Source organism: Dama dama, chromosome 2 (assembly GCF_033118175.1).
Source record: "Dama dama isolate Ldn47 chromosome 2, ASM3311817v1, whole genome shotgun sequence".
Lineage (NCBI taxonomy): Eukaryota > Metazoa > Chordata > Mammalia > Artiodactyla > Cervidae > Dama > Dama dama.
Genome location: NC_083682.1, coordinates 43,514,620 through 43,538,741, shown reverse-complemented (window position 1 = coordinate 43,538,741; position 24,122 = coordinate 43,514,620). Strand labels below are relative to the sequence as shown.

At 38.2% G+C, this 24,122-nt stretch overlaps 1 protein-coding gene across 1 annotated transcript in view; it reads right to left on the bottom strand.

The window, feature by feature from the left end:
- Nucleotides 1-17,213, bottom strand: part of TYR (tyrosinase) — a 112,093-nt gene extending 94,880 nt beyond the window's left edge. The window contains exons 1-2 of the mRNA XM_061158533.1: nucleotides 16,395-17,213; nucleotides 8,484-8,700 (exon numbers count right to left, since the gene is read on the bottom strand). Coding sequence (XP_061014516.1) covers nucleotides 8,484-8,700; nucleotides 16,395-17,213 — 1,036 coding nt within the window. The remainder of the gene's footprint in view (nucleotides 1-8,483; nucleotides 8,701-16,394) is intronic.
- Between the last annotated feature and the right edge of the window lie 6,909 nt (nucleotides 17,214-24,122).

Genomic DNA, 24,122 nt, shown 5'->3' with positions numbered 1-24,122 from the left:
TGCATATCTGAGGTTATTGATATTTCTTCCAGCAATCTTGATTCCAACTTGTGCTTCATTCAGCCCAGCATTTTGCATGATGTTCTCTGCATATAAGTTAAATAAGCAGGGTGACAATATATAGCCTTGATGTACTCCTTTCCTAATTTTGAACTAGTCCCGTATTCCATGTCTAGTTGTAACTGTTGCTTCTTGCCCTGCATACAGGTTTCTCAGGAGGCAGGTAATGTGGTCTGGTATTCTCATCTCATTAAGAATATTCCATAGTCTTTTGTGATCCACACAGTCAAGGGCTTTAGCATAGTCAGTGAAGCAGATTTTTTTGGAATTCCCTTGCTTTTTCTGTGATCCACCTTCTATATGTCTTTGCTATTTCTCTCTATAAACATGGGCTTCCCTCACAGCTCAGTTGATAAAGAAGCCATCCACAATGCAGGAGACCCCAGTTCGATTCCTGGTTTGGGAAAATCCACTGGAGAAGGGATAAGACACCTGCTGCAGTATCCTTGGGCTTCTGTTATAGCTCATCTGGTAAAGAATTCACCTGCAATGTGGGAGATCTGGGTTCAGTCCCTGGATTGGGAAGATCCCCTGGAGAAGGGAAAGGCTACCCACACTCCAGTATTCTGGCCTGGAGAATTCCAGGAACTGTATAGTCCATGGTGTTGCAAAGAACTGGACATGACTGAGTGAATTTCACTTTCACTATAAACAATATTCTAGCCATATATATTTTCTCCTTTTGTTCTATCTACAGTTATGTTTTCATACTTCTATTCCAATGCATAAGTTGTTTCCTCTACTAGAAATGCTTTTCCTTCCCTTCTTTTCTTGGTGAGAAGTTACTGATATTTCAACTTTCAGTTCCAGTTTCACCAGCTTGGGCGATAGTTCTGGTTTAGCTCTGGGTTCCTATCTCATTTTATATTGACCATCATATTGTGTTTTCCTTGTGGATTTGTGTGATGTTTTCTCACTAGATGGTGAGCTTCTCAAGGTAACAAAGTGTGTAAGAGTCATCTTTGTATGTCTTCGAACTTTCATAATTTCCCATAGTACCAGAATCATGCAATTTAGATTTCATCTTAACCTAAAGAACTTCCTTTTTTTTCCTAATGAGATAGGTTGATCTGTATCCTTAAATGGCCACATAGACATACCATTTTGCTGACATACCATGTCATGTCAGCAAAATGCGAGATGTTGAAATGAATACATTGGGAAGAGTCTTCCAACTATAAGTCCCATGGTCCTATGTTGCAATGTGCTTGAGGCTGAAACATACCATTCAGTTAGAGTTGTTCCTTGTTCCTGCACCTTCTACTATTTTAGGTAACGGAAGCTGCTTTTGCTCTTTTCTCCTTGATTCTGGGAGTTCACCCTGAAAAGCAATAGCTTTTATCTCCAGAAATGGTCCTTCCCTGAGTCTATTTCAAGAAATTTTTTTTCTATCTTTGCTCCTCCCTATGTTTTTCTCTATACCTAGCACATCATAATCTGTTTTCTCAGGACTCAGTCTATACTTTGCTTCTAAGCTAATTGTCAAAAAAATTAATGACTGATAACCAAGTTGTCAAAAACTAATTCCAGTTTAACATAATAATAGCTGCCATTTATTGAAGAAATCTTGTATGTTCCTTACATGTATTATATTGTTAAATCCTTACATGAACACTGTAAGTTATTATCCTTATCTACATTTTCCAGATGATGACATTAAGGCCCTGAGAAGTTAAATAGCTTACTCAAGGTAACAGATGTAGGAAGTGGTAGAATTTAAATCAAATCCCAGTCACCTTCATTGCCTTTAACTACTTTGCTAAACTGCCAACCCATACCCATCTTCCAATATACACTCCAGTATGAATTTTGCATTAACATTATTACAAAGCGTGCAATGCAACACACCATGGGTATCAGAGATTTGCACATGAGAAGATTCTTCTTTGAATCCATAGCCCATACTCCACAGGGACCACCTAATCAGAAGACTACCTTTTAAAATGCATGCTAATTTTTCTTTGCTTTCTGGGGATCTTTTATGCAATTCACAAATCGCACATCTTCAATCTTTACTTCAGCATTTAAATCTAAGAGGAAAGCTGCAGTTCCTCCATCCCAGGATTAACTGTGGGAATCTGTTTTATGGGGAGTACATTACATACCTCTAACAAGACCCAAAAGAAAAGAAAAAGGCAGCAATAACTGTGAGGCTCAATCAAACCCACAGTTCAACTCCACTGGCATTAACGAGGGAGCACAGAGCAGGGTTTCGCTGTGTTCCTGCTCCTCCAGTCTTGTTCTCCTGGCAGCTGTACCCACTTGAGCACTCCCTGAAGCCTAAGACACCCTGCATCCTTAGCTCCTATCCTGGCTTTGAGATGAACTGTGTCTCTCCAGTGAGCAAACTATTCTCTCGATCTTGATCTTTGTCTTTGTCCTTCCCCACTGAAAGGAACCAATGTTTCTTGGAGATATGGCTGATTCCAGGCTTTGGGCAGTGTGGGCACAAGAAGAATCTAGCCTACTTTTTTGCACCAGAAAAAAAAAAAAGAAAGAAATGCTAAAAATGATAGGGTCATGAAACAGAGACACAGAGTCACAAGAATCAGCTTAAAGGTGTGTTTTTTTTGTTTTTTTTTTAAAGGTGTGTTTAGTGGTGAAATCTGGAATGGTTATTGTGCAGTGGGGAATCTGGGCCATATCTAGAGCAGGTGATGAAATTAACATCGCCAAAGTGAGACATGTTCACCATGTGCCTTCAGATGTTATACTCGCTTAGAAAGACACAAAACACTATAAAATTCTGGCTAAGAATACACTACCTGGATCCATTCTATTAAAAATTCTATTTAAAATGTGTTGTGTGCATGCTCGGTCATGTCCAACTCTTTGCAGCTCCATGGACTACATACAACCCACCAAGCTCCTCTGTCCATGGAGTTTTTCAGGCAAGAATACTGGAGTGGTTGCCACTTCCTACTCCAGGGGATCTTTCCGATCCAGGGACTGAACCCGCATCTCCAGGGTCTCCTGCATTGGCAGGTAGGTTTTTTACCACTGAGTCACCTGGGAGGCCCACCCACTAAAAGTAGGAACATTTTATTTAAAATTGGGAGACTATATTCTCTAAAAATTGTGAATGTCATTTAAGAATAGGTTGTGAAAATATTTCAGATTAAAAGAAACTCAAAGAGACAGAACAACGAAATGCCACCTTACCCTAAACTAGACCCTGTTACAGAGAATAAAAAATGATACAAAGGATTTTATTAGTGAATTAAAAATATTGCAATATAAACAGCAGATTAGATTAAAGCATTACACCTATATAGAATTTACTGAAGTTGTTAACTGTCTCTGTGTAAGAGAATGACACTGAAATATCCAAGGGTAAAGTATTCTTTACCCTGGCAATTTATCTATGCAATTTATCCTCAGATGGTTCAGAATAAGAGAGAAAGGGAGAAAAATATATATATAAAATGTAAACAGTATGCGAATCTGAGTAGAAAGTATATGTGTGAATGAGAGAAAGAAAAAAAAAATTTTAATGTAAACAGTAAGTGAATCTGAATATAAAGCATATGTATGGCTTTTTACAGATTTTATTGTTGTAATTTTTCTGTAAGCTTAACATTACTTCTTAGTAAAAGTTTAAAGATAAGAATAAAGAAATGTGTCCCTTATAAGGAAAAGCTCTTGCTGGTGACTGAGATCAATGTTTTTTTTTGCTACCAGTACATAGGCTTCATACAATCGGTATAGATAAACTAAGTGTTGGGTTAGGTGCAATTGGAAGAGTTTTAGATAATATTTATGTTTTCATCATCAAACACACATTGAATACTATTAATATTATGTTCTATAATGTCTTTTCTCTCCTCAAGAAAGAATACTAGATTGTGTGTACATAAGAATGCTTTATATGAAAAAATTATTTACAAATATAACTTATTAGTATCAACAAATTATTTACAATAAGCATGATGTCCTCTACTGATTCTGTATATTAGAAACTTATTTGAAAGCCACTGGTTCTGTTGACATGACTCAAGCCAGTTTTCTTTTTTGACTTGCGATCCAGAGAAATGAGGCTCCCTATGTTATTTTTAAGATCAGCCTAATTTCCCAGATAACAAAGTTCTTGCTTTTTCAGTTATAAAATATGTCTGAATAACCTGTAATGGTCTTGATCCCTGCCTCTTGTACAATGTCACGGACCTCCATCCATAGTTCTTCAGGCACTCTGTCTAGCAGATCTAATCCCTTGAATCTATTTGTCACTTCCACTGTATAATTGTAAAGGATTTGACTTAGGTCATACCTGAATGGTCTAGTGGTTTTCCCGACTTTCTTCAATTTAAGTCTGAATTTGGCAATAAGGAGTTCATGGTCTGTGCCACAGTAAGCTCCCAGTCTTGTTTTTGCTGACTGTATAGAACTTCTCCATCTTTGGCTGCAAAGAATATAATCAAGCTGATTTCGGTATTGACCATCTGGTGATGTCCATGTGTAGAGTCTTCTCTTGTGTTGTTGGAAGAGGGTGTTTGCTATGACCAGTGCGTTCTCTTGGCAAAACTCTGTTAGCCTTTGCCCTGCTTCATTCTGTACTCAAAGGCCAAATTTGCCTGTTACTCCAGGTATTTCTTGACTTGCTACTTTTGCAATCCAGTCCCGTATAGTGAAAAGGACATCTTTTTGGGTGTTAGTTCTAGAAGGTCTTGTAGGTCTTCATAGAACCATTCAAGTTAAGCTTCTTCAGCATTACTGGTTGGGGCATAGATTTTGATTACTGTGATATTGAATGGTTTGCCTTGGAAATGAACAGAGATCATTCTGTTGTTTTTGAGACTGCATCCAAGTACTGCATTTCAGACTGGACATGGAACAACAGACTGGTTCCAAATAGGAAAAGGAGTACGTCAAGGCTGTATATTGTCACCCTGCTTATATAACTTATATGCAGAGTACATCATGAGAGACGCTGGGCTGGAGGAAGCACAAGCTGGAATCAAGATTGCTGGGAGAAATATCAATAACCTCAGATATGCAGATGACACCACCCTTATGGCAGAAAGCAAAGAAGAGCTAAAGAGCCTCTTGAAGAACATGAAAGAGGAGAGTGAAAAAGTTGGCTTAAAGCTCAACATTCAGAAAACTAAGATCATGGCATCTGGTCCCATCACTTCATGGTAAATAGATGGGGAACCAGTGGAAACAGTGGCTGATTTTATTTTGGGGGGCTCCAGAATCACTGCAGATGGTGACTGCAACCATGAAATTAAAAGATGCGTGCTCCTTGGAAGGAAAGTTATGACCAACCTAGATAGCATATTAAAAAGCGTAGACATTACTCTGCTAACAAAAGTCCATCTAGTCAAGGCTATGGTTTTTCCAGTAGTCATGTATGGATGTGAGAGTTGGACTATAAAGAAAGCTGAGCACCAAAGAATTGATGCTTTTGAACTGTGGTGTTGGAGAAGACTCTTGAGAGTCCCTTGGACTGCAAGGAGACCCAACCAGTCCATCCTAAAGGAGTTCAGTCCTGGGTGTTCATTGGAAGGACTGATGCTGAAGGTGAAACTCCAATACCTTGGCCACCTGATATGAAGAGCTGACTCATTTAAAAAGACCCTGATGCTCGGAAAGATTGAGGGCAGGAGGAGAAGGGGATGACAGAGGAAGAGATGGTTGGATGGCACCACCAACTCAATGGACATGGGTTTGGGTGAACTCCAGGAGTTGGTGATGGACAGGGAGGCCTGGCATGCTGTAGTTCATGGGGTCACAAAGAGTCGGACATGACTGAGCTACTGAACTGAACTGAACTGCATTTCAGAATCTTTTGTTGACTATGATGGCTACTCCATTTCTTCTAAGAGATTCTTGCCCATCGTAGTAGATACAATGGTCATCTGAGTTAAATTCACCCATTCCAGTCCATTTTAGTTTACTGGTTCCAAATAGGGAAAGGAGTATGTCAAGGCTGGATATTGTCACTCTGCTTATTTAACTTATATGCAAAGTACATCATGAGAAATGCCAGACTGGATGAAGTGCAAGCTGGAATCAAGATTGCTGGGAGAAATATCAATAAGTTCAGATATGCAGATGACACCACCCTTATGGCAGAAAGTGAAGAAGAACTAAAGAGCCTCTTGATGAAAGTGAAAGAGGAGAGTGAAAAAGTTGGCTTAAAACTCAACATTCAGAAAAACTAAGATCATGGCATTCAGTCCCATCACTTCATGGCAAATAGATGGGGAAACAGTAACAGACTGTTTTTCTGGGCTCCAAAATCACTGCAGATGGTGACTGCAGCCATGAAATTAAAAGACGATTGCTCCTTGGAAGGGAGGTTATGACCAACCTAGACAGCATATTAAAAAGCAGAGACATTACTTTGCCAACAAAAGTCCGTCTAGTCGAGGCTATGGTTTTTCTAGTAGTCATGTATGGACGTTACAGTTGAACTATAAGAAAGCTGAGCACTGAAGAACTGATGCTTTTGAACTGTGGTGTTGGAGAAGACTCTTGAGAGTCCCTTGGACTACAAGGAGACCCAACCAGTCCATCCTAAAGGAAATCAGTCCTGAATATTCATTGGAAGGACTGATGCTGAAGCTGAAACTCCAATAGTTCGGCCACCTGATGCAAAGAACTGACTCATTTGAAAAGACTCTGATGCTGGGAAAGATTGAAGGCAGGAGAAGGGGATGACAGAGGATGAGATGGCTGGAGTCATCACCATCAACTGACTCAATGGACTTGAGTTTGGGTAAACTCTGGGTGTTGGCGATGGACAGGGAGGCCTAGCGTGCTGCAGTCCATGGGGTCGCAGAGAGTCGGACACAACTGAGCAACTGGACTGACTGAACCTGTAATGGATTATAATTACCTTGAGAATCGAGCCCTGCTTTATAATGTCTTTAATTCGACATCTGGAATCTAGCTATTAACCGCTGCAAAATCCAACAGTGTGCCCAGTCCTCCCATGTGGTGACCACCAGCTTGTCTGTGTGCCTTTCTCTTAGCTTGTAGGTTCAGACTCTTGGACACCGTTCATTGCCTTCTCATGTTATATTATTGTAGGACCAGCTTGATATTCAACCTTCAAAAAATGTTCAACTCACTCAGGGCCATCAGAGTACAATAGAAAGGACTTTTGGATTTTGGCACTTGGCAAATCTAGGAACATATTTAGCTCTGCCACTTACTAAATGGATGGCAGCCAAATTACTTAATATCTCTGATCTTGTTTCCTCTCTTTAAATTGGAAATAACAATGCTACTTCCTCAGAGAATGGTTGTAAGAATTGAGACAGTGCTACACAGTATCTTTGGCATGGTGCCTTGCATATGGTGACTATTGGAAAACATTAATTACTAATACTATTTAAGGAAAATAAACAAAATTTTTATTTTTTATTTTAATAGCTGCACCATGTTTCCTCTTTAGGGTAATACTCTCCTTATTTAAATTCTTCTGGAAAAAAGCAAGGCTCTAAGGTGTTCTGGATTAGAAGAATACGGGAAAATGAAAGAGACAATGAAACTATTCTGCATACTCATCAACAGAAGTTAGAGGACACATCAGCAACCACAATGGCGAGAATCAAGCAAAAAGTTAAGGAGGTTAGGGGAAGGAAATAGGAAAAGAGAAACTTTCATCTCCACAGTAAGATGCCAAAGAGATAAAATATCTAGTGGTAAATTTTGAGTATCTGCCTTACCACGAATTGGCAGCCTATGTCTTCCTGGAACTCAAATTAACTTGTAACTTGAGTGAATGTTCCTGTTTTCTCTTTGTTTGTAGGTTTGTTTCCACAATGAAAATTGAGGTTGCGGAGTTGGGTTCTCATGACTGAGATGGTGCTGAGCAGAGAAGGATGAACAGGTTCTTAAGGGAAGGTGCAAGCAAGGTTGAGAGCTTTGCAGGAGAAATAAGTAGGCCTTAGAAGAGGCTGTGAGAGGGACTCTCTGATAAAGCACAGAAAACTTGAGGGATAGCAGGATGGGACCTTAACGGGACCTGTGGATTTTATCCTTATTATAGTTAAGAACATGGCCTTGTCTCAAAAATCTTGTGTTCAGAATATTTTAAACTAGAGAAAAATACTAAAAGTTAGAAAAATATGATAGGTCCACAGTCCTATATCTGTGATTCCAAAATACAAAAATTCTAAGAATGTGTTATTTTGTTTGGCACCCATATATTTTAGTGGTAAAACCAGACTTTATTCTCCATTAGGTCACCTATTGTTTCTATTTATTGCCACAGTAGGTATAGTCATACATTTTCCTGAAGAGTTATTCATGTTTTGGAGTATGTGTGCCACCCACATTCTGCTAGAGTGATTGGTTATATTTATATTATCATATTTGCAAACACTTCTGGGCCCAGGGTTTTGGATAAGAGTTTGTAAACATAAATTTAGAAAAAAAGGAAATTTAAATGAGTGAGGGGAAAAAGCATTTACCTTCCAGTGTATTTCTAAAGCTGAAGTTGGCAGCTTTATCCATGGAACCTGATTCATACTGGGTCAAACTCAAGCAAAACTCCACATCAGCCGAGGAGGGGAGCCTCGGGGTCCTGGCTTTGTCGTGGTTTCCAGGATTGCGCAGTAATGGTCCCTCAGACGTCCCGTTGCATAAAGCCTGGCGACTGTTGTACTCCTCCAGTCTGCTGCAGACGATCTGCACAGAACGCCTTTGTGTTAAATGAGTGTTGTAAAAGGGGGAAGGTAGAGAGGTTGGGATTCTTTATTTGGATTTTGGATATTTGGATGTCTAATCATCAGGAGATTCATGTCTTAAATTGTTGAAGGAAGCAGCTTTCTGAGGGTTGCAGAGTAACTGTAACCCATGAAAGTTACAGTTCAGACCACAGTTCTAGTCTTGCGTCTACCACTTAAGAAAATAAATTCCGCCCCCCCAAAAAAAAAGAAAGAAAAGAAATTCCATATGTCTCATCTAGCAAATGAGGATAATAATAATTACTTCATATAATTGTTGTCAAATATTTGTTAGGATAATTAATTTGACAAACATTTGCTAAACATCCATTGTGTGACTTCATTGGGCATATGCTTGTGAAGCTAGCCATAGCCCAGAGTTTAGGTCTATACCCTTTTTTTTAATTCTTTCTCTATCTGCCTCCTTGGCTACAAAACCAGTTTCATGGCTTACATGCCACTGCATGATAAGAACTTTCTAATTCCTATCTCAAGTTCAAAAGCTCTCCTCTGAGCTCTAACCCTGTATATCCATCTCTGACTTCATATTTCAGTGTTATCTCACAGGCATCTCAAATGTAGTATTTAAAAATAAAAAAAAAAAATTGTTCCTTTGTAATAGCTAATAAGGGGAAAAATCTGAAAAAAAGATATATATGCATGTATAACTGAATCACTTTGGGGTACACCTGAAACTAGCACAACATTGTAAATCAACTATGTTGTTATTGTTTAGTTGCTAAGTTGTGTTTGAATCTTGTGACCCCATGGACTTTAGCCCACCAGGCTCCTCTGTCCATGGGATTTTCCACCAAAGGATACTGGAGTGGGTTGTCATTTCCTTCTTCCAGGCGATCTTCCTGACCTAGGGATCAAACCTGTGTCTCCTGCACTGGTAAGTGTGTTTTTACCACCGAGCCACTTTACTATAAAAATTATTTAAAAAGAAGTTAAAAAATGGAAAAAACTTGAAATTAAAATAAGGTTAAAAAATTGTATTCCTCTCCCTATATGTCCAGTCACATCAACTGTCCTGAAACTTAAACCAGAAGTCCATAAATCTTCATTTTATAGCCAAAGACTGTTATCGTTTGTATTTTGTTCCCCTTTACTTTTCACATTGAAATCATCAGCCAAACTTGTCAATTCTACCTCCAGAATACATCTTGAATCTCTGTTTACAAATTCTGTGATCCAGCTGCGAAAATCAGTTGTGTGTTAGAAAAAAATTAGGTTCCAGATTCACATTGGTGTGGGCTTTAATTCTGGTTCAGCTACTTACTAGCAATGTGTCAATGAATATATTATTTAGGCTTGCTAAGTCTCAATTTCTTCAACAGTAATAAGAAATAATAAATATAATGTTAATATATATCATATTTACATGTGTTTATTTTTAAAATATGCTTAAACACATTATTTATATATAAATATACATTAAATATATATAACAAACTGGTTCAAAATTGGGAAAGGAGTACATCAAGACTGTATATTGTCATCTTGCTTATTTAACTTATATCAGAGTACATCATGTGAAACATCAATAACCTCAGATATGCAAATAATACCACCATTATGGCAGAAAGTGAACTAAAGAGCTTCTTGATGAAGGTGAAAGAAGAGAGTGAAAAAGCTTACTTAAGACTCAACATTCAGAAAACTAAGATCATGGCATCCAGTCCCATCACTTCCTGGCAAAACAGTAGAAACAGTGACAGACTTTATTTTCTTGGGCTCTAAAATCACTGCAGACAGTGACTGCAGCCATGAAGTTAAAAGACACTTGCTCCTTGGAAGAAAAGCTATGACATACCTAGACAGCATATTGAAAAGCAGAAACATTTCTTTGCTTTGGGGACTACTGAAGGACAGGGAAGCCTGGTGTATACAGCCCATGGGGTAGCAGATAGTCAGACACAGCTTAGGGATGGAACAACAACAACAATTTTTGCATTAAATATAATATATTGGATCCCTTTATACTGTTAATTAACTACCCATCACAGCATGTATATAGATGGAAGCATTTTCATTCCTGTTTGAATAATAAATCATATCCAGATATTTTCAAAAGATCTAAAAATTCCTACTGCTTAGAAGACTCCTGCAATAGACTCAGTTAAATTAGAGTGGTCTGAATGAAACTATTTTGCTTAAGTTACAACTGCCAAGTGACTAAATGTCCAGATGGCTAAATGTATTAGTAACAAGGAGGAAATCTACCCCAGTTCCAGAAATAATTTGAAATAAATCTCAAATTATTGTTCTTATATTTGATACAGACGGGGAGGCAGGGTAGGAGAAAGTATTAGCACTAGCTATCATCATGGAGATTGCAATCAGACATGGTTTCCAAACTGAGCAAATTACATAATCTCTTAATATCAAGGTTTTTCATCTGTAAATGGGGACTATAACAACTTTTTATGAAGGATCAAATAATTTTACCTATGAAAAGCACTTGGTACATAATGCCAAGTAGAGAGTGTTTAATAATGACAGCTATTATATTATTATTGCATACAAGACTATTGGGCAGGCCACCAAATTGTTAACTCTGACTCTATTACACAGGATGAATAATCATTATAATAGCTATCATCAATATATCACATGATGAGGATATATTGTGATAATAATTCCATACTTAAAATTCAAAAAATATGTCAGATACTAGTCATTTTACATTAACAGTTTTCATTGAATCCCTTCAGAATAATGCTTTAAAATATATTATTCTAATTTTTCAGGGGGAAAAGGTCTCAGATAATTAAGTAACTTCTCCAGGATCTTGTAGCTAAGTGAGTTACAAAAGTCATGTTTTTATGGCTCAAAAGACTATCCCCTTCCACTTCATTAATCTGCTTTCCATTCAGCTTAGTATTTTCATTAGTACAGAAAGCACACATATATCTTAATTGCACCCCATTTTTTTCTGTTGAGAAAAGAAGCCAAAGGTCAAAGATTACAAATGACTTGTCCAATATCATCTGATAAGTGGCAGAGGTAGAATCTGGTAAGTGACAAAAGTCTTCTGATAAGGAATTTGTTCTTTTTCTGTTTCAACAAAGGTGACTTACATAATGTGGGAAAAAAATCAAGTGTCCCAAATCAAATGAAAAAGAGAAAGAAGAAACGGATGTATTAATGGAGAAGGTGAGCTTAGTATTCTCTTAAATTTAAAAAAATAGCAGGAAAAAAAGCCCAGTTATTAAAAGCTTTAGGAGCAAAAATTTTATTATGGCATTAGAGGTTTGTCTAAAAGAATGTAAAACATATGACATTCCACAGAATCTTTTTCATAAAGAAAAAAAGAGAAGCTGTTATTTCACTGAGCTGTTGCCATGGTTACCTAAAACCCATGACTCTCTGCTGAAATGTAACTTTTTTTTCTTCCTACTGTTTGCTTCCATGTGATGTGCTTTTCACCTGATGAGTGAATTCCCTGGCCATACTTCACTCATGTCCATCATCTTGGAAATGTTTTTTTTCCTCTTTATTTTGATCCATCATAACAGCTATTCTTGAAATACCTTTTCTTCTTACAGCTAGCTCATCTGCTGCTTGGATAACATTGGATCTAACTGTGTTGAGCATAGTTCGCCCCCCCACCTCCAAAATCAGTGAACAACTTTAATTCAGGAGCACTTTAAACATGCTTCTAGTTTAAAAGCTCTTGGAATTAAACAAACCAAAAAAATAAATGAACAAATATACAAAAGAGATATGAATACTGAAAATAAGCTTCCTATAAAAACTAACATTTAGTAATTAAGTAATGCTTTTTAACATATTACTTTATTTAGTAATAAACCTTATCAGTAAATATTATTAGTCTCACTTAAAACTCAGATTGGGTTATAACATGCTTGATCTTCTCTATGTGTGCTTTCTTTTTTTGCACACACACACACACACACACACACCCCTAGAGAAAGCTACCAAAAATGTTTTACTCCAGATTATAAATTGCTGCTTACTTTGGCGTCATTGTTTTCTTGGCCTTGGTTATCCAGTGCTATAAAGTATGGTTTAAGGTTCTAGAAATCTAGCTATGTGTATACAGAGTTTAGTTTTTTATGTGTGTTAGCAATGGGGCTAATGTTTCTGTGATTTTCAATTTTGTTCAATATAGCATATACTGATAAAGGCCATTCTATGTGTATATTATGTTCCTGGGTTCTGTGGATATAAAGATAAATTAGAAATGGCTTCCACATTGGAGTAGCTGGCAGTCTGTTAGATAAAGACAGGTCTGAAAACCTGAAGAATTATAGGTACCATGTTATAAAATCTGTACAAAGTGTAATGATAGTACACAAGGGTGAAGGTCAATTCTACCTGAATAAGGGTTGTGAATAAACACCTAATGGAATATTTTCACTATAACGTGAATGAAAAGGACTACTTCAAAATATCTGCCGCAGTTGTCTCTACAACTGAACTTTAAGGGAGTTAAAGTGACTACAAGTCAGAATTTACATCATGAATTAGTGGCTCATTTGATCCTTTCTCAGCCTACATGGCCCTTTATAAATAGGAAACTGCATGGTTGACTTGAAATAGCACTGGAGTCAGAGGCACTGGGTTTTTTTGTCCTCAGCTGTGTGACCTTAGACAAATTATTGTACCTTTGGGGGCCTCACTATCTTTTACAAAATGTAGGTACAACACTACACACTAATGGCGGTCTCTTAGCTAAGAGTTAATAAATTCTATGAATTTCTGAAAACTCCATTTTTGTGTGTGTGAAATAAAAGATGTCTGAAAATAAGAAAAAGCAGGAGGCCTTTTTTTTTTTTTTTTTTTTTTTACCAAAGGGGCTGAGTATAACTACTTAGGAAGATATTAATGAACTCACCAAGTGTGGAAGCTATTTAGTCTCACCATCTCACACAGTCTAGTTTTTTATTTGAGTGTTTGATTCAGGCAAACGCATTGAAATTAGTGATATGTTTATTATAGAACCTAAGTTTGTAAAGTGAAAGAGATACCAAAACAATTTCCATGTTAATTAAATCAGTCATTCTTAGGGGCTGGCTCTGCATTAGAATTACAGTAGAAGGTTTTACAAATACAGATGCTTGAACTTCACAGTGGACCTCCTGAGTATGATTTTTTCTGGCGCAGCACATGCAAATCTTTAAGTTCTTAGTTGGGTGATTTAGAAGATACTGAGAACCGCTGCATTGCTCTTGTTCAGTTGCAGAGTCATGCCCCACTCTTTGCGACCCCGTGGGCTGTAGCATGCCAGGCTTCCCTATCTCTGGGAGTTAGGTCAGTTGCATTGATTTAATTGCATTAAATTGATATAAATAACTGACCTTCATTTTTAAAGGACTTTAACTAGAAATGTGCAAAGGAATGGAACTAGCCAGCTAGAACTGAGTTTGACTGTAAGCACACACAGCGACACTGCTCACAGAAGGTGGACATAAATGTTCACTCATTTCACCTTCCTTACTTAAATTATTGTTTGCTCACTTTTCTTCAGTGGTCTTTGTCCCCTGTATTTCCTAATTTTATTTTTAACACCAGTTATTCCACAGTGGTTTAATCATAGGATGATATTAAATCTACTGCTGCAACTATTTTAACCTAGTGTTTACATACTAGACACAAAAAAACTACTTAGAAGTAAAATTGGATACAATCATAAAGAAAAAAGAGAAAAATTTGACTCCATAGTCAATAAATGAATGGAAAAAGTTAACATAATTTGGTACTTCTCATGTAATTAAGTGGCTTCCCAGGTGGCTCAGTGGTAAAGAATCTGCCAGCCAACACAGGAGATGCAGGAGACATGGGTTCAATCCCTGGGTCAGGAAGATCTCCTGAGGGAGGAAATGACAACCCACTCCAGTATTTTTGCCTCAAAAATTTCATGGACAGAGGATACTGGCAAGCTACAGTCCATGGGGTCACAAAGAGGTGTACACAACTGAGCGTGCACACACACACACACACGCACACACATGTAATTAAATATCAATTAGTATTTGTCTATGAAGCTTCAGTGTGGATGTTTTAACTTTGGTAATTTAGATAATCCACCGGTTTTTCTAGGTCAAGAAAAGCTGTACAGTTAAGGAAAGCATTATAACTAACTGAAAAATCCCATGTTCAAGCTTAACAGTATTTTAAGCAGTAACAGAGGATGTGAGAGTTAGATGAGTTTTGCACTATATAGATTAAGGTAGGAGGTCTGAAGGCTTATTGAAATAGATTTTTTTGAAGCACATTTTTCGAGCCTTTCCTGCACAAATACACTCCTTACTCTTGGTAAATAGCTGACATTAGTGACACCAGATATTACAGTGGCCATTTTCAACGAGTTTCAATAGGTCCATTTGGAAGTTGTAGGAACTTAGTGTGGGGGTGGGGGGGGGGAGGGGAAGTATTTGGGAAGCAGTTCACATTTCAAAATTGCAGAGTTCCAGGAGAGAAGGCAAGATTCTTCCCATCTTATTTAAATATTGAGCTTATTTCCATAAAGCACGGCTAGTCAAAACTGCTGTGTTAGAAATGGTTGGAACACAGGCAGACAAGCATTCCTTCTACCTTATAGTTTTAAAATAATGAATAATTAAAAGCATATCTCTTTGGCTACCTTTTGCCCCTAATCCAAAGTGAAAAAATAGGAAAAAATAGATATTAAGTTTCAAAATAGCGATCTCTTATCCTATACCTCAAAAGTTTACACATGTTTAGGAAAAGTGCTCATTTCTTCTGCATCCTATTGAAAAAAGTAAGTCAGGATGGGCCAGATCCTTTGGCTAAAGACATCATGGCAGATATGTCCTTGGAAATATTATAGGGTGGTCGTGCAACCAGGCTATCTGGGAACAAATTTTGTCTCTGCTGCTTACTAGCTTTGATATCCTGTACAAGTTACATAGTATCTCTATGCCTCAGGTTTTCTAAAAAAAAATCTTTAACATGGGGAAGGTTAGTAAGACTATTAAATGAATTAATGCACAAAACCACTCAGAACAGGGCCTCACACTTGCTGATTGATCAATGAATATTAGCTATTTTCATTATTTACCTGTTTAAGCCTGAGTATTCATATTTTTTTAAAGAAGATTTAATCTAAGTAATATTCCCCTATATTCCTAATGGTAATAATCACTATAGACATTTAGTAAATGATATCTTCCCAGGACCCTCCTTTGAATATTCTCATCAATGGGACTCCTGGCATATGGCCAGAGGTTTGTATTTTCAATTTATGCACTGAATTTTATTGGGAATAAAAATTTCAGAAATATTGATCTAAATCATTTTTTTTACTTAATCATCTAAATACTCATTCATCCAGTGGTTCAACAAATACTTCATGAGCTCTTACAATTTGCCTGGCATCTTATTATGTGCTAGGAGATAGATGAACCAAGTACTTTTTATTCATTAGATTTTAGGACCCAAGTACAGGATATTGGACAAAGAACCACACAAATCTCTATGGAACTGCAATTGTGAAGTGCACTATAAAGGAAAATTAGGAGGTATGTTGAGAGCTCTTGACAGAGGACATTTTCTAGGCTTGGCAGGAGAAGAAGAGATGGGAAAGGAGGTTTTTGAAGACCTGCCAGAAGAAGTGATGGCTAAGGTTCTTCTAAGCGTGGATATTGTATGTCCTGCACACCTTACCTGCCAAGAGGAGAAGAAGGATGCTGGGCTGAGTAGATTAGGGTTTGCAGGGTTGCGCCCTCCCATGTACTCATCTGTGCAAACGTCACAGTTTTCTGCATCTCTCCAGTCCCAGTATGGAATGGTGAAGTTCTCATCCCCGGTCAGCTTCTGGATTTCCTGTTCCCACAGCAGCAGAAAGAGTCTATGCCAAGGCAGAAAACCCGGGGCTTCATGAGCAAAATCAATGTCTCTCCAGACTTCAGAGTCCCCAAGCAGCGTGTCCCTTGACACATAATAATGCATCCAGACAAAGAGGTCATAAACACTGACGTCATTAAACAGGGGTGTTGCTCCATGATTCATTTGGCCAGAGGTGCCCGTGGGGATGACGTAGTCTGGGCTGGTGGTATGTTTTGCCAAAGTGAGATAGGCAAGAAATTTGTTCTTCTCCGGGACACTCAAATCAAAGATGTTTCTTCTCACCAGAAGTCGCCGTTCTGTGCAGCCGGGTCCCCGAAATCCAAACTTACAACTTCCGCAATTGAATCCCATGAAGTTGCCAAAGCACTGGCAGGTTCTGTTATAAAAGATGGAGGGCCAAGACTCGCGGTCGTCCACCCCGGTGAAGGGAAACTGAGGTCCGAGTGGCGCCGCGGACAGCACGACGTCCTGGCAGGAGCCCCTGCCCGAGAGCCGGCCGCAGGGGCTCCCGTCGCCCGCCCAGGGCGGGCAGCACTCCTTCTCTGTCAGGCTCTTGGAGGAGGCACAGGCTCGAGGGAAGTGGCCGGCGGAGGTCTGGAAACTCCACAGCAGGCAGGACAGGGCAGCCAGGAGCATTCTTCCTCCGGTCCTCACACGGTCTGCCTGAGCTGGTTAATGGAGCCACGCTCCCCTTTCCAGCTACCGAGTCAGTGACTATCACATGTTTTGGCTAAGATCTATATAATACCACTCCCACCTCCAGCATTAAACCCTCTCAGCCTTTATCTAAGCTTTCATCTTCTGAAAACCACATGACTAACTTTTCTCTGGAGTTGGCATTTATCCCATCAGTGGGATAAGCCTATGTTAAAGTGAGAAACACTCTTCACCATTAATAGTTTAAATCTTATGGTTAGAATAATACTAATAAGACCATTTGATGTATGTAAACCCAGTTAACTGACTATATAATCAGTGACATTTCAATTTGAAAATAAGTCATGTCAGGAATAGAGCTTCTTTATTAAGACAAGTCAGGTAGTGTTAGAGATTTTGGACATAAGATGGTCTGTTTCTCAAAGACCATAAATAATAACCCAAGGCATTGGTAGGATTTGGCTTTGCCGGAAGAGACATTTTTCAGAGCCTGGAGATTATTTCCTATATCTGAAGCTTATTTATTTTATACAAAGTATCAGAAGATTAAAACTTTTTCTGATACGCTTCCTGATTATCTTGATGCCAGCTGCTGCTTGCTGTCTAATTGCTCATTTTCTGAATATTGCTAAGGATAGGTCACTTTGATAGCTGGGTCGTCAGCTTTACTTTGGAAACGTTTTCTGGTGAATATTTGAAAGAAATCTTCCCAGGTGGCTCAGTGGTAAAGAATCTATCTGCCAATGCAGGAGAATCAAGAGACACAGGTTCAATCCTTGGGTTGGGAAGATCCTCTGGAGGAGGAAATGGCAACCCATTCCATTATTCTTGCCTGGAAAATCCTATGGGCAGAGGAGCTGGTGGGCTATAGTCCACGGGGTCACAAAGAGTCAGACATGACTGAGCAATTGAGAATGCAGCACACATTCAAAAGGAAACTTTTTTATTGAAGTGTAGGTGGTTGTCAATATTTTATTAGTTTCAGGTATACAACATAGTGATTCAATATTTTAGTGTTATACTAAAGTTATTATAAAATATTGGCTATATTACCTGTGCTGCACAATATGTATTTCTGCTTATTTATATATAGTATTACATATATACTAGCTTATACTTTTCTTATTTTAATGCTTTCACCACCTAGTTTCACCCATAAGTTCTAGAAATCAGTAATTCATTTGAAGTTTTGTTTGTGATTTGGTCTTACAAAGGAGTTCTCATTGTACTGATTGAGTGAATAAGGTCTGATACATTTATTCAAATTTTTATTGATCATGCAAATTCTTTCAAGATTTTTTTTTGTCTCTGTGTGTATAGTGAGCTAGATAAACTGAAATGCATGGATAGAAATATCATTTTACCACTATACTAGTTTTTAAATGAGTAATATAGAAAATAAGAGCATCAGACTTTTAATGGAGAGACATCTCTGAGAACTGAGGATATAGAAAAGATTGAATCGTTTGAAATAATAATGCATGAGTTTTTTTTAATAGGAGCATCCTCTGAGTCAAGCTTTAAAGGATGGGCATAAGTTGGAAAGACAAATGAGAATGGACACAATACTTCAGGCAGGGGAAACTGTAGAGAGATGAGAGCTGTGTTTTTCATCTCTGAGCTACAGCATGATCTTCACGCGTGGACCCAGGCCATAAGGAATTAAACCTGGGCCCCATCCATGTGCTATGCTGTGATTAGTTGCTCGGTCGTGTCCGCGACTCTGTGACCCCAGGCTCCTCTGTCCATGGGGAGTCTCCAAGCAAGAATACTGGAGTGGGTTGCCATGCCCTCCTCCAGGGTATCTTCCCAACCCAGGGATCAAACCCAGGTCTCCTACATTGCAGGTGGATTCTTTACCATCTGAGGCACCAGGGACCGAATCCATGGAGGGGCTTAAAAACTAAGTGGTTTGAACTAAAGTGAGTAGAAGAATTAGAAGATAAGAGCAATCAAGTCAAAGTTGTCCCTCTGAGGGCTTTTTTCCTTATCCTGTTCCATACTTAAAGCTAGTAGCCACTTGATCTTGCAGAATAAGGCAAGAAGGTGAAAACTGGAAAAGCAGCAGGAATGCAATCACTACATGTGATGCCAGAATGTCAGCCTTTCTGTTCTCTTCCCATTCTACTTGAGTTTGTTTCGCTATTTAGAAAAACTATCGAGGCCGCCCTACAGCTCTCTTGAGACGCTAGCCGTTCTAGGTGGAAGGAAGCAGTGTGTGCATGAGAGGAAGATAAGAGAAGTTTCCATGGAAATGCTGCCTCTGGCTGGATCAGGAAGTCATCACATGATCTCCACAAGGAGGCTTAATCTTTTTTCTTCTTGCTTTCAGAGCCACAGAGACTAACACAAGGCTTCTTGTCCCTGGAAGTCTTGGTTCTATGTTACTTATAAGCATATGTGACCTTTTGTAATTCTGTTGAATCTACTTACAGACAGAGCTTAACTTCTCATGTTCAATTTAATTAGAAATTTTGCTTTATATCCCCTACCCCTCACCACCCCTGCATCAGGCTTCCCAGTGAGTAACTGAGAAAGCCTCCATCACACCACTGTGTGATGGCATCTGTGTCTATTCTCCCAAGTCTCTTTTTCATGCTCTTCAGAGCATGCTCAGAGGAACTCCTGATGTACTTGGTCCTCTTAATTTCATTTGCAAAACTGATAACCTTAAATCAGTAGACTTCTTTATTAGTCTCAAATATAGGACATTATCTCCTCTGGCCTGTCTGTAAAACAGTCTTATTGCTATTACAAAATTCTTTGGAGAAATGTCTATTGGTACAGCCACTATGGAGAACAGCATGTAGGTTGCTTAAAAAACTGAAAATAGAGCTACCATATGACTTAGCAAGTCCACTCCTGGGCATATATTAACAGAAAATCATAATTCGAAAAGATGCATGCATCCCCGTGTTCACTGCAGCACAATTTACTATAGCCAAACATGGGAACAATATAAAAATCTATCAACAGATAAATGGATAAGGAAGAAGTGCTTCATATGTACAATGGACTATTATTCAGTCACAAAAGAGAATGAAATAATGCCTTTTGCAGCAACGTGGATGGACCTAGAGATAGTCATACTAAGTCAGACAAAGACAAATATTTGATATCATTTATATGTAGAATCTAAAATTTAAAAAATGATACAAATGAGCTTACATTAAAAAAACAAAAATAAACTCACAGACGTAGAAAACAAAGAGGTGATTACCAAAGGGGAAAAGAGGTGGAGGGATAAATTAGGAGCTCGGGATTAACATATACACATTACTATACATGAAATAGATAGACAACAAGGATCTGCTGTATAGTACAGAGAAAATAATATTTTGTTATAACTTATAAGGGAAAAGAATCTGAAAATTATATATATATATGTATATATACATATCTGAATCACTTTGCTATGTGCCTGAAACTAAAACAACCTCGCAAATCAACTATATTTCAATTTTTAAAAAGTACAAACTTTTTGTCAAACCCCATCTAGATTGGTTCCTCCTTGAACTCTAGATATACATTTACTGTCTCCAGTTTACAGAATTTGAAAGTGTTCTGTCCTATCCTGGGAGATTATTGTATGAGTTAACACCTTAGCTAATGTGAGACTGTATTAGTCAGAATTAGGGCCTCTAAATATTCTTTAATTACTTATAGAGCATCAATTACCAAGCATACTATGAGAGGAAGGGATACTATGGGAAGCACAGTGAAAGGTTTGGTTTCTCATATGAGAGGTTTCTACCCTCATGAAACATATACCCTATTAAAATAATGTCTTAATTTTAGCAAATTTAATAATATTTATTGGAGAAGGGAATGGCAACCCACTCCAACATTCTTGCCTGGAGAATCCCAAGGACGGAGGAGCCTGGAGGGCTGCAGTCCATAAGGTTGCGAAGAGTCAGACTCTGCAAGAACAGCACAGCACAGCATATTTCAAGAGACATCCGAAAGATTAGTAGAAGTCTGTTTGGTGAAGAGAATAATAGGAGTGTAAGCTTTCTAGACCAAGGAAACACAACATGCAGAACTTCCGACTTGGAAATGGCCTGACATGTTCAAGGATCCTAAGCAGTTAAAGTGGCTATAACCCCCAAAGAGATGGGATATATGTATAGAAGGTATGTGTGGCTGAGGTCATAGTACTCGAAGGATCTGAAGTAGAGGTTTGATGTAATCATGTGTACGTTTAAAACATTTCACTCAAACTGCTGACATGACAACAGATGTAGGGTGGAAGCAAGAGCAAATGTAGAAATAATTCTTAGGAGATTATTGGAGTAACCCAGACAATAGATTATGTGGCTTGGACCAGAGTGGTGATCCCTATGATAAAGAGAAGTGAAGGAATTTAAGACAGACACAAGTGATGAATTCAAGATGTGCGAGAGGTGAAGAGAAAGAGGTTCTGGAGTTGACTTCTAGGTTTCTGGTTTGTAGAGGGTGAAATGTTTGTGGGAATTGAAGATGGTTTTAATTTTAGACATTGAATTGGAGTGTTTAAGTTTAGTCTAGCCACAAACAACTGTCCTCTCTTTTCTGCTGTTTGCACTGGTAATTCAGCTACTCACAGGTTGTGACCTAGCCAATGTTGATCTTTTCCTTCAACTTTGACCACTTACTTGCCTTTGCTTCTTTATTTGATGATGACCTGAACCTTCTTCTCCAGCATTTTTAGACCCCTCCTTGAAATTTTAAAAATAGCTACCATTTATTGAATATAAGTAGCATAATTAGTTCAGTTTGAGTAACCATTTTTAAAATAAATGTAACTGTGCATGTTAAAAAGCAGAGACATTACTTTGCCAACAAAGGTCCGTCCAGTCAAGGTTATGATTTTTCCAGTGATCATGTATGGATGTGAGAGTTGGACTATAAAGAAAGCTGAGCGCTGAAGAATTGATGCTTTTGAACTGTGGTGTTGGAGAAGACTCTTGAGAGTCCCTTGGACTGCAAGGAGATCCAACCAGTCCATCCTAAAGGAGGTCAGTCCTGGGTGTTCATTGGAAGGACTGATGCCAAACCTGAAACTCTAATACTTTGGCCACCTGATGTGAAGAACTGACTCATTTGAAAAGGCCCTGAATTTGGGAAGGATTGAGGGCAGGAGGAGAAGGGGACGACAGGGGATGAGATGGCTGAATGGCATCACTAACTCAATGGACATGAGTTTGAGTAAGCCCCAGGAGTTGGTGATGGACAGGGAGGCCTGGCGTGCTGCAGTCCATGGGGTTTCAGAGTCGGCTGCGACTGAGCAACTGAACTGAACTGATGCAAATAGTTAAATACACTCAAGTTAGGAAAAATAATATAACAAATTAGCATGTACCCATCATCAAGCTTCTTCAACCATCATCTTTCTCTAGGTACTGTTTCTTGAGTCCTACCCACAAGAAAAGCAAAAAATTCTTTAGTGTTTTAAAACAACTCTCAGATATCATATCTTGCCTGTAATATCTCAGTGAAGATAGTTGGCAATTAAGGACTTGAAAACACAGAGAAGCAGTACAACGTCTCAGACAAAAAGAGAGCATAGTAACTCCTTAGTATCATCTGATTTTAAGTTTATGCTCAACTTAATTATCTTAAAAGTATTTTTTCCCAAGATCCAAATAAGGCCTATACATTGCTTTTGGTTGATATATTTCTTATGTTTTCTTTTAAATCAATGCTTCTCTTCTTTTTTTCTTCCAAATAAAATACTTAAGAAAGAAACTAGATTCTCTTCTATAGAATTCTCCACATTTTGATGTTGACTAATTTTATCCTTGTGGCTTCATTTAATGTTTCTTTATCCCATATTTCCTATCACTTCATGAATATTCACTGATAATATATTTTCTATAATTAGAGAATTAGAAACAGATTTTATTAGATTCAAATGCAATTTTGCTTTTATTTTGTTTAGAATGACTTTATATGTGTTTCTGTGTGCTGTTTATTTAAAGACATCAGAGGAAACTGTTGTCTTATTTTTGCTCTGTTAGTTTTTAAATTGATCCATGGTTTGAGGTGATGTCAGATGGTCTTCTCTATTATATAGTTTTTTTTTTTTTTTTTTTTAAGTCTTTTTTTTTTTTTTTTTTCCAGTGGGTTTTGTCATACATTGATATGAATCAGCCATGGATTTACATGTATTCCCAATCCCGATCCCCCCTCCCACCTCCCTCTCCACCAGATTCCTCTGGGTCTTCCCATTGCACCAGGCCGGAGCACTTGTCTTGTGCATCCCACCTGGGCTGGTGATCTGTTTCACCATAGATAGTATACATGCTGTTCTTTTGAAATATCCCACCCTCACATTCTCCCACAAAGTTCAAAAGTCTGTTCTGTATTTCTGTGTCTCTTTTTCTGTTCTGCATATAGGGTTATCGTTATCACCTTTCTAAATTCCATATACATGTGTCAGTATGCTGTAATGTTCTTTATCTTTCTGGCTTACTTCACTCTGTATAATGGGCTCCAGCTTCATCCATCTCATTAGGACTGGTTCAAATGAATTCTTTTTAATGGCTGAGTAATATTCCATGGTGTATATGTACCACAGCTTCCTTATCCATTCATCCGCTGATGGGCATCTAGGTTGCTTCCATGTCCTGGCTATTATAAACAGTGCTGCGATGAACATTGGGGTGCACGTGTCTCTTTCAGATCTGGTTTCCTCAGTGTGTATGCCCAGAAGTGGGATTGCTGGGTCATATGGCAGTTCTATTTCCAGTTTTTTAAGAAATCTCCACACTGTTTTCCATAGCGGCTGTACTAGTTTGCAAAGAATGAAACTAGAACACTTTCTAACACCATACACAAAAATAAACTCTAAATGGATTAAAGATCTAAATGTAAGACCAGAAACTATAAAACTCCTAGAGGAGAACA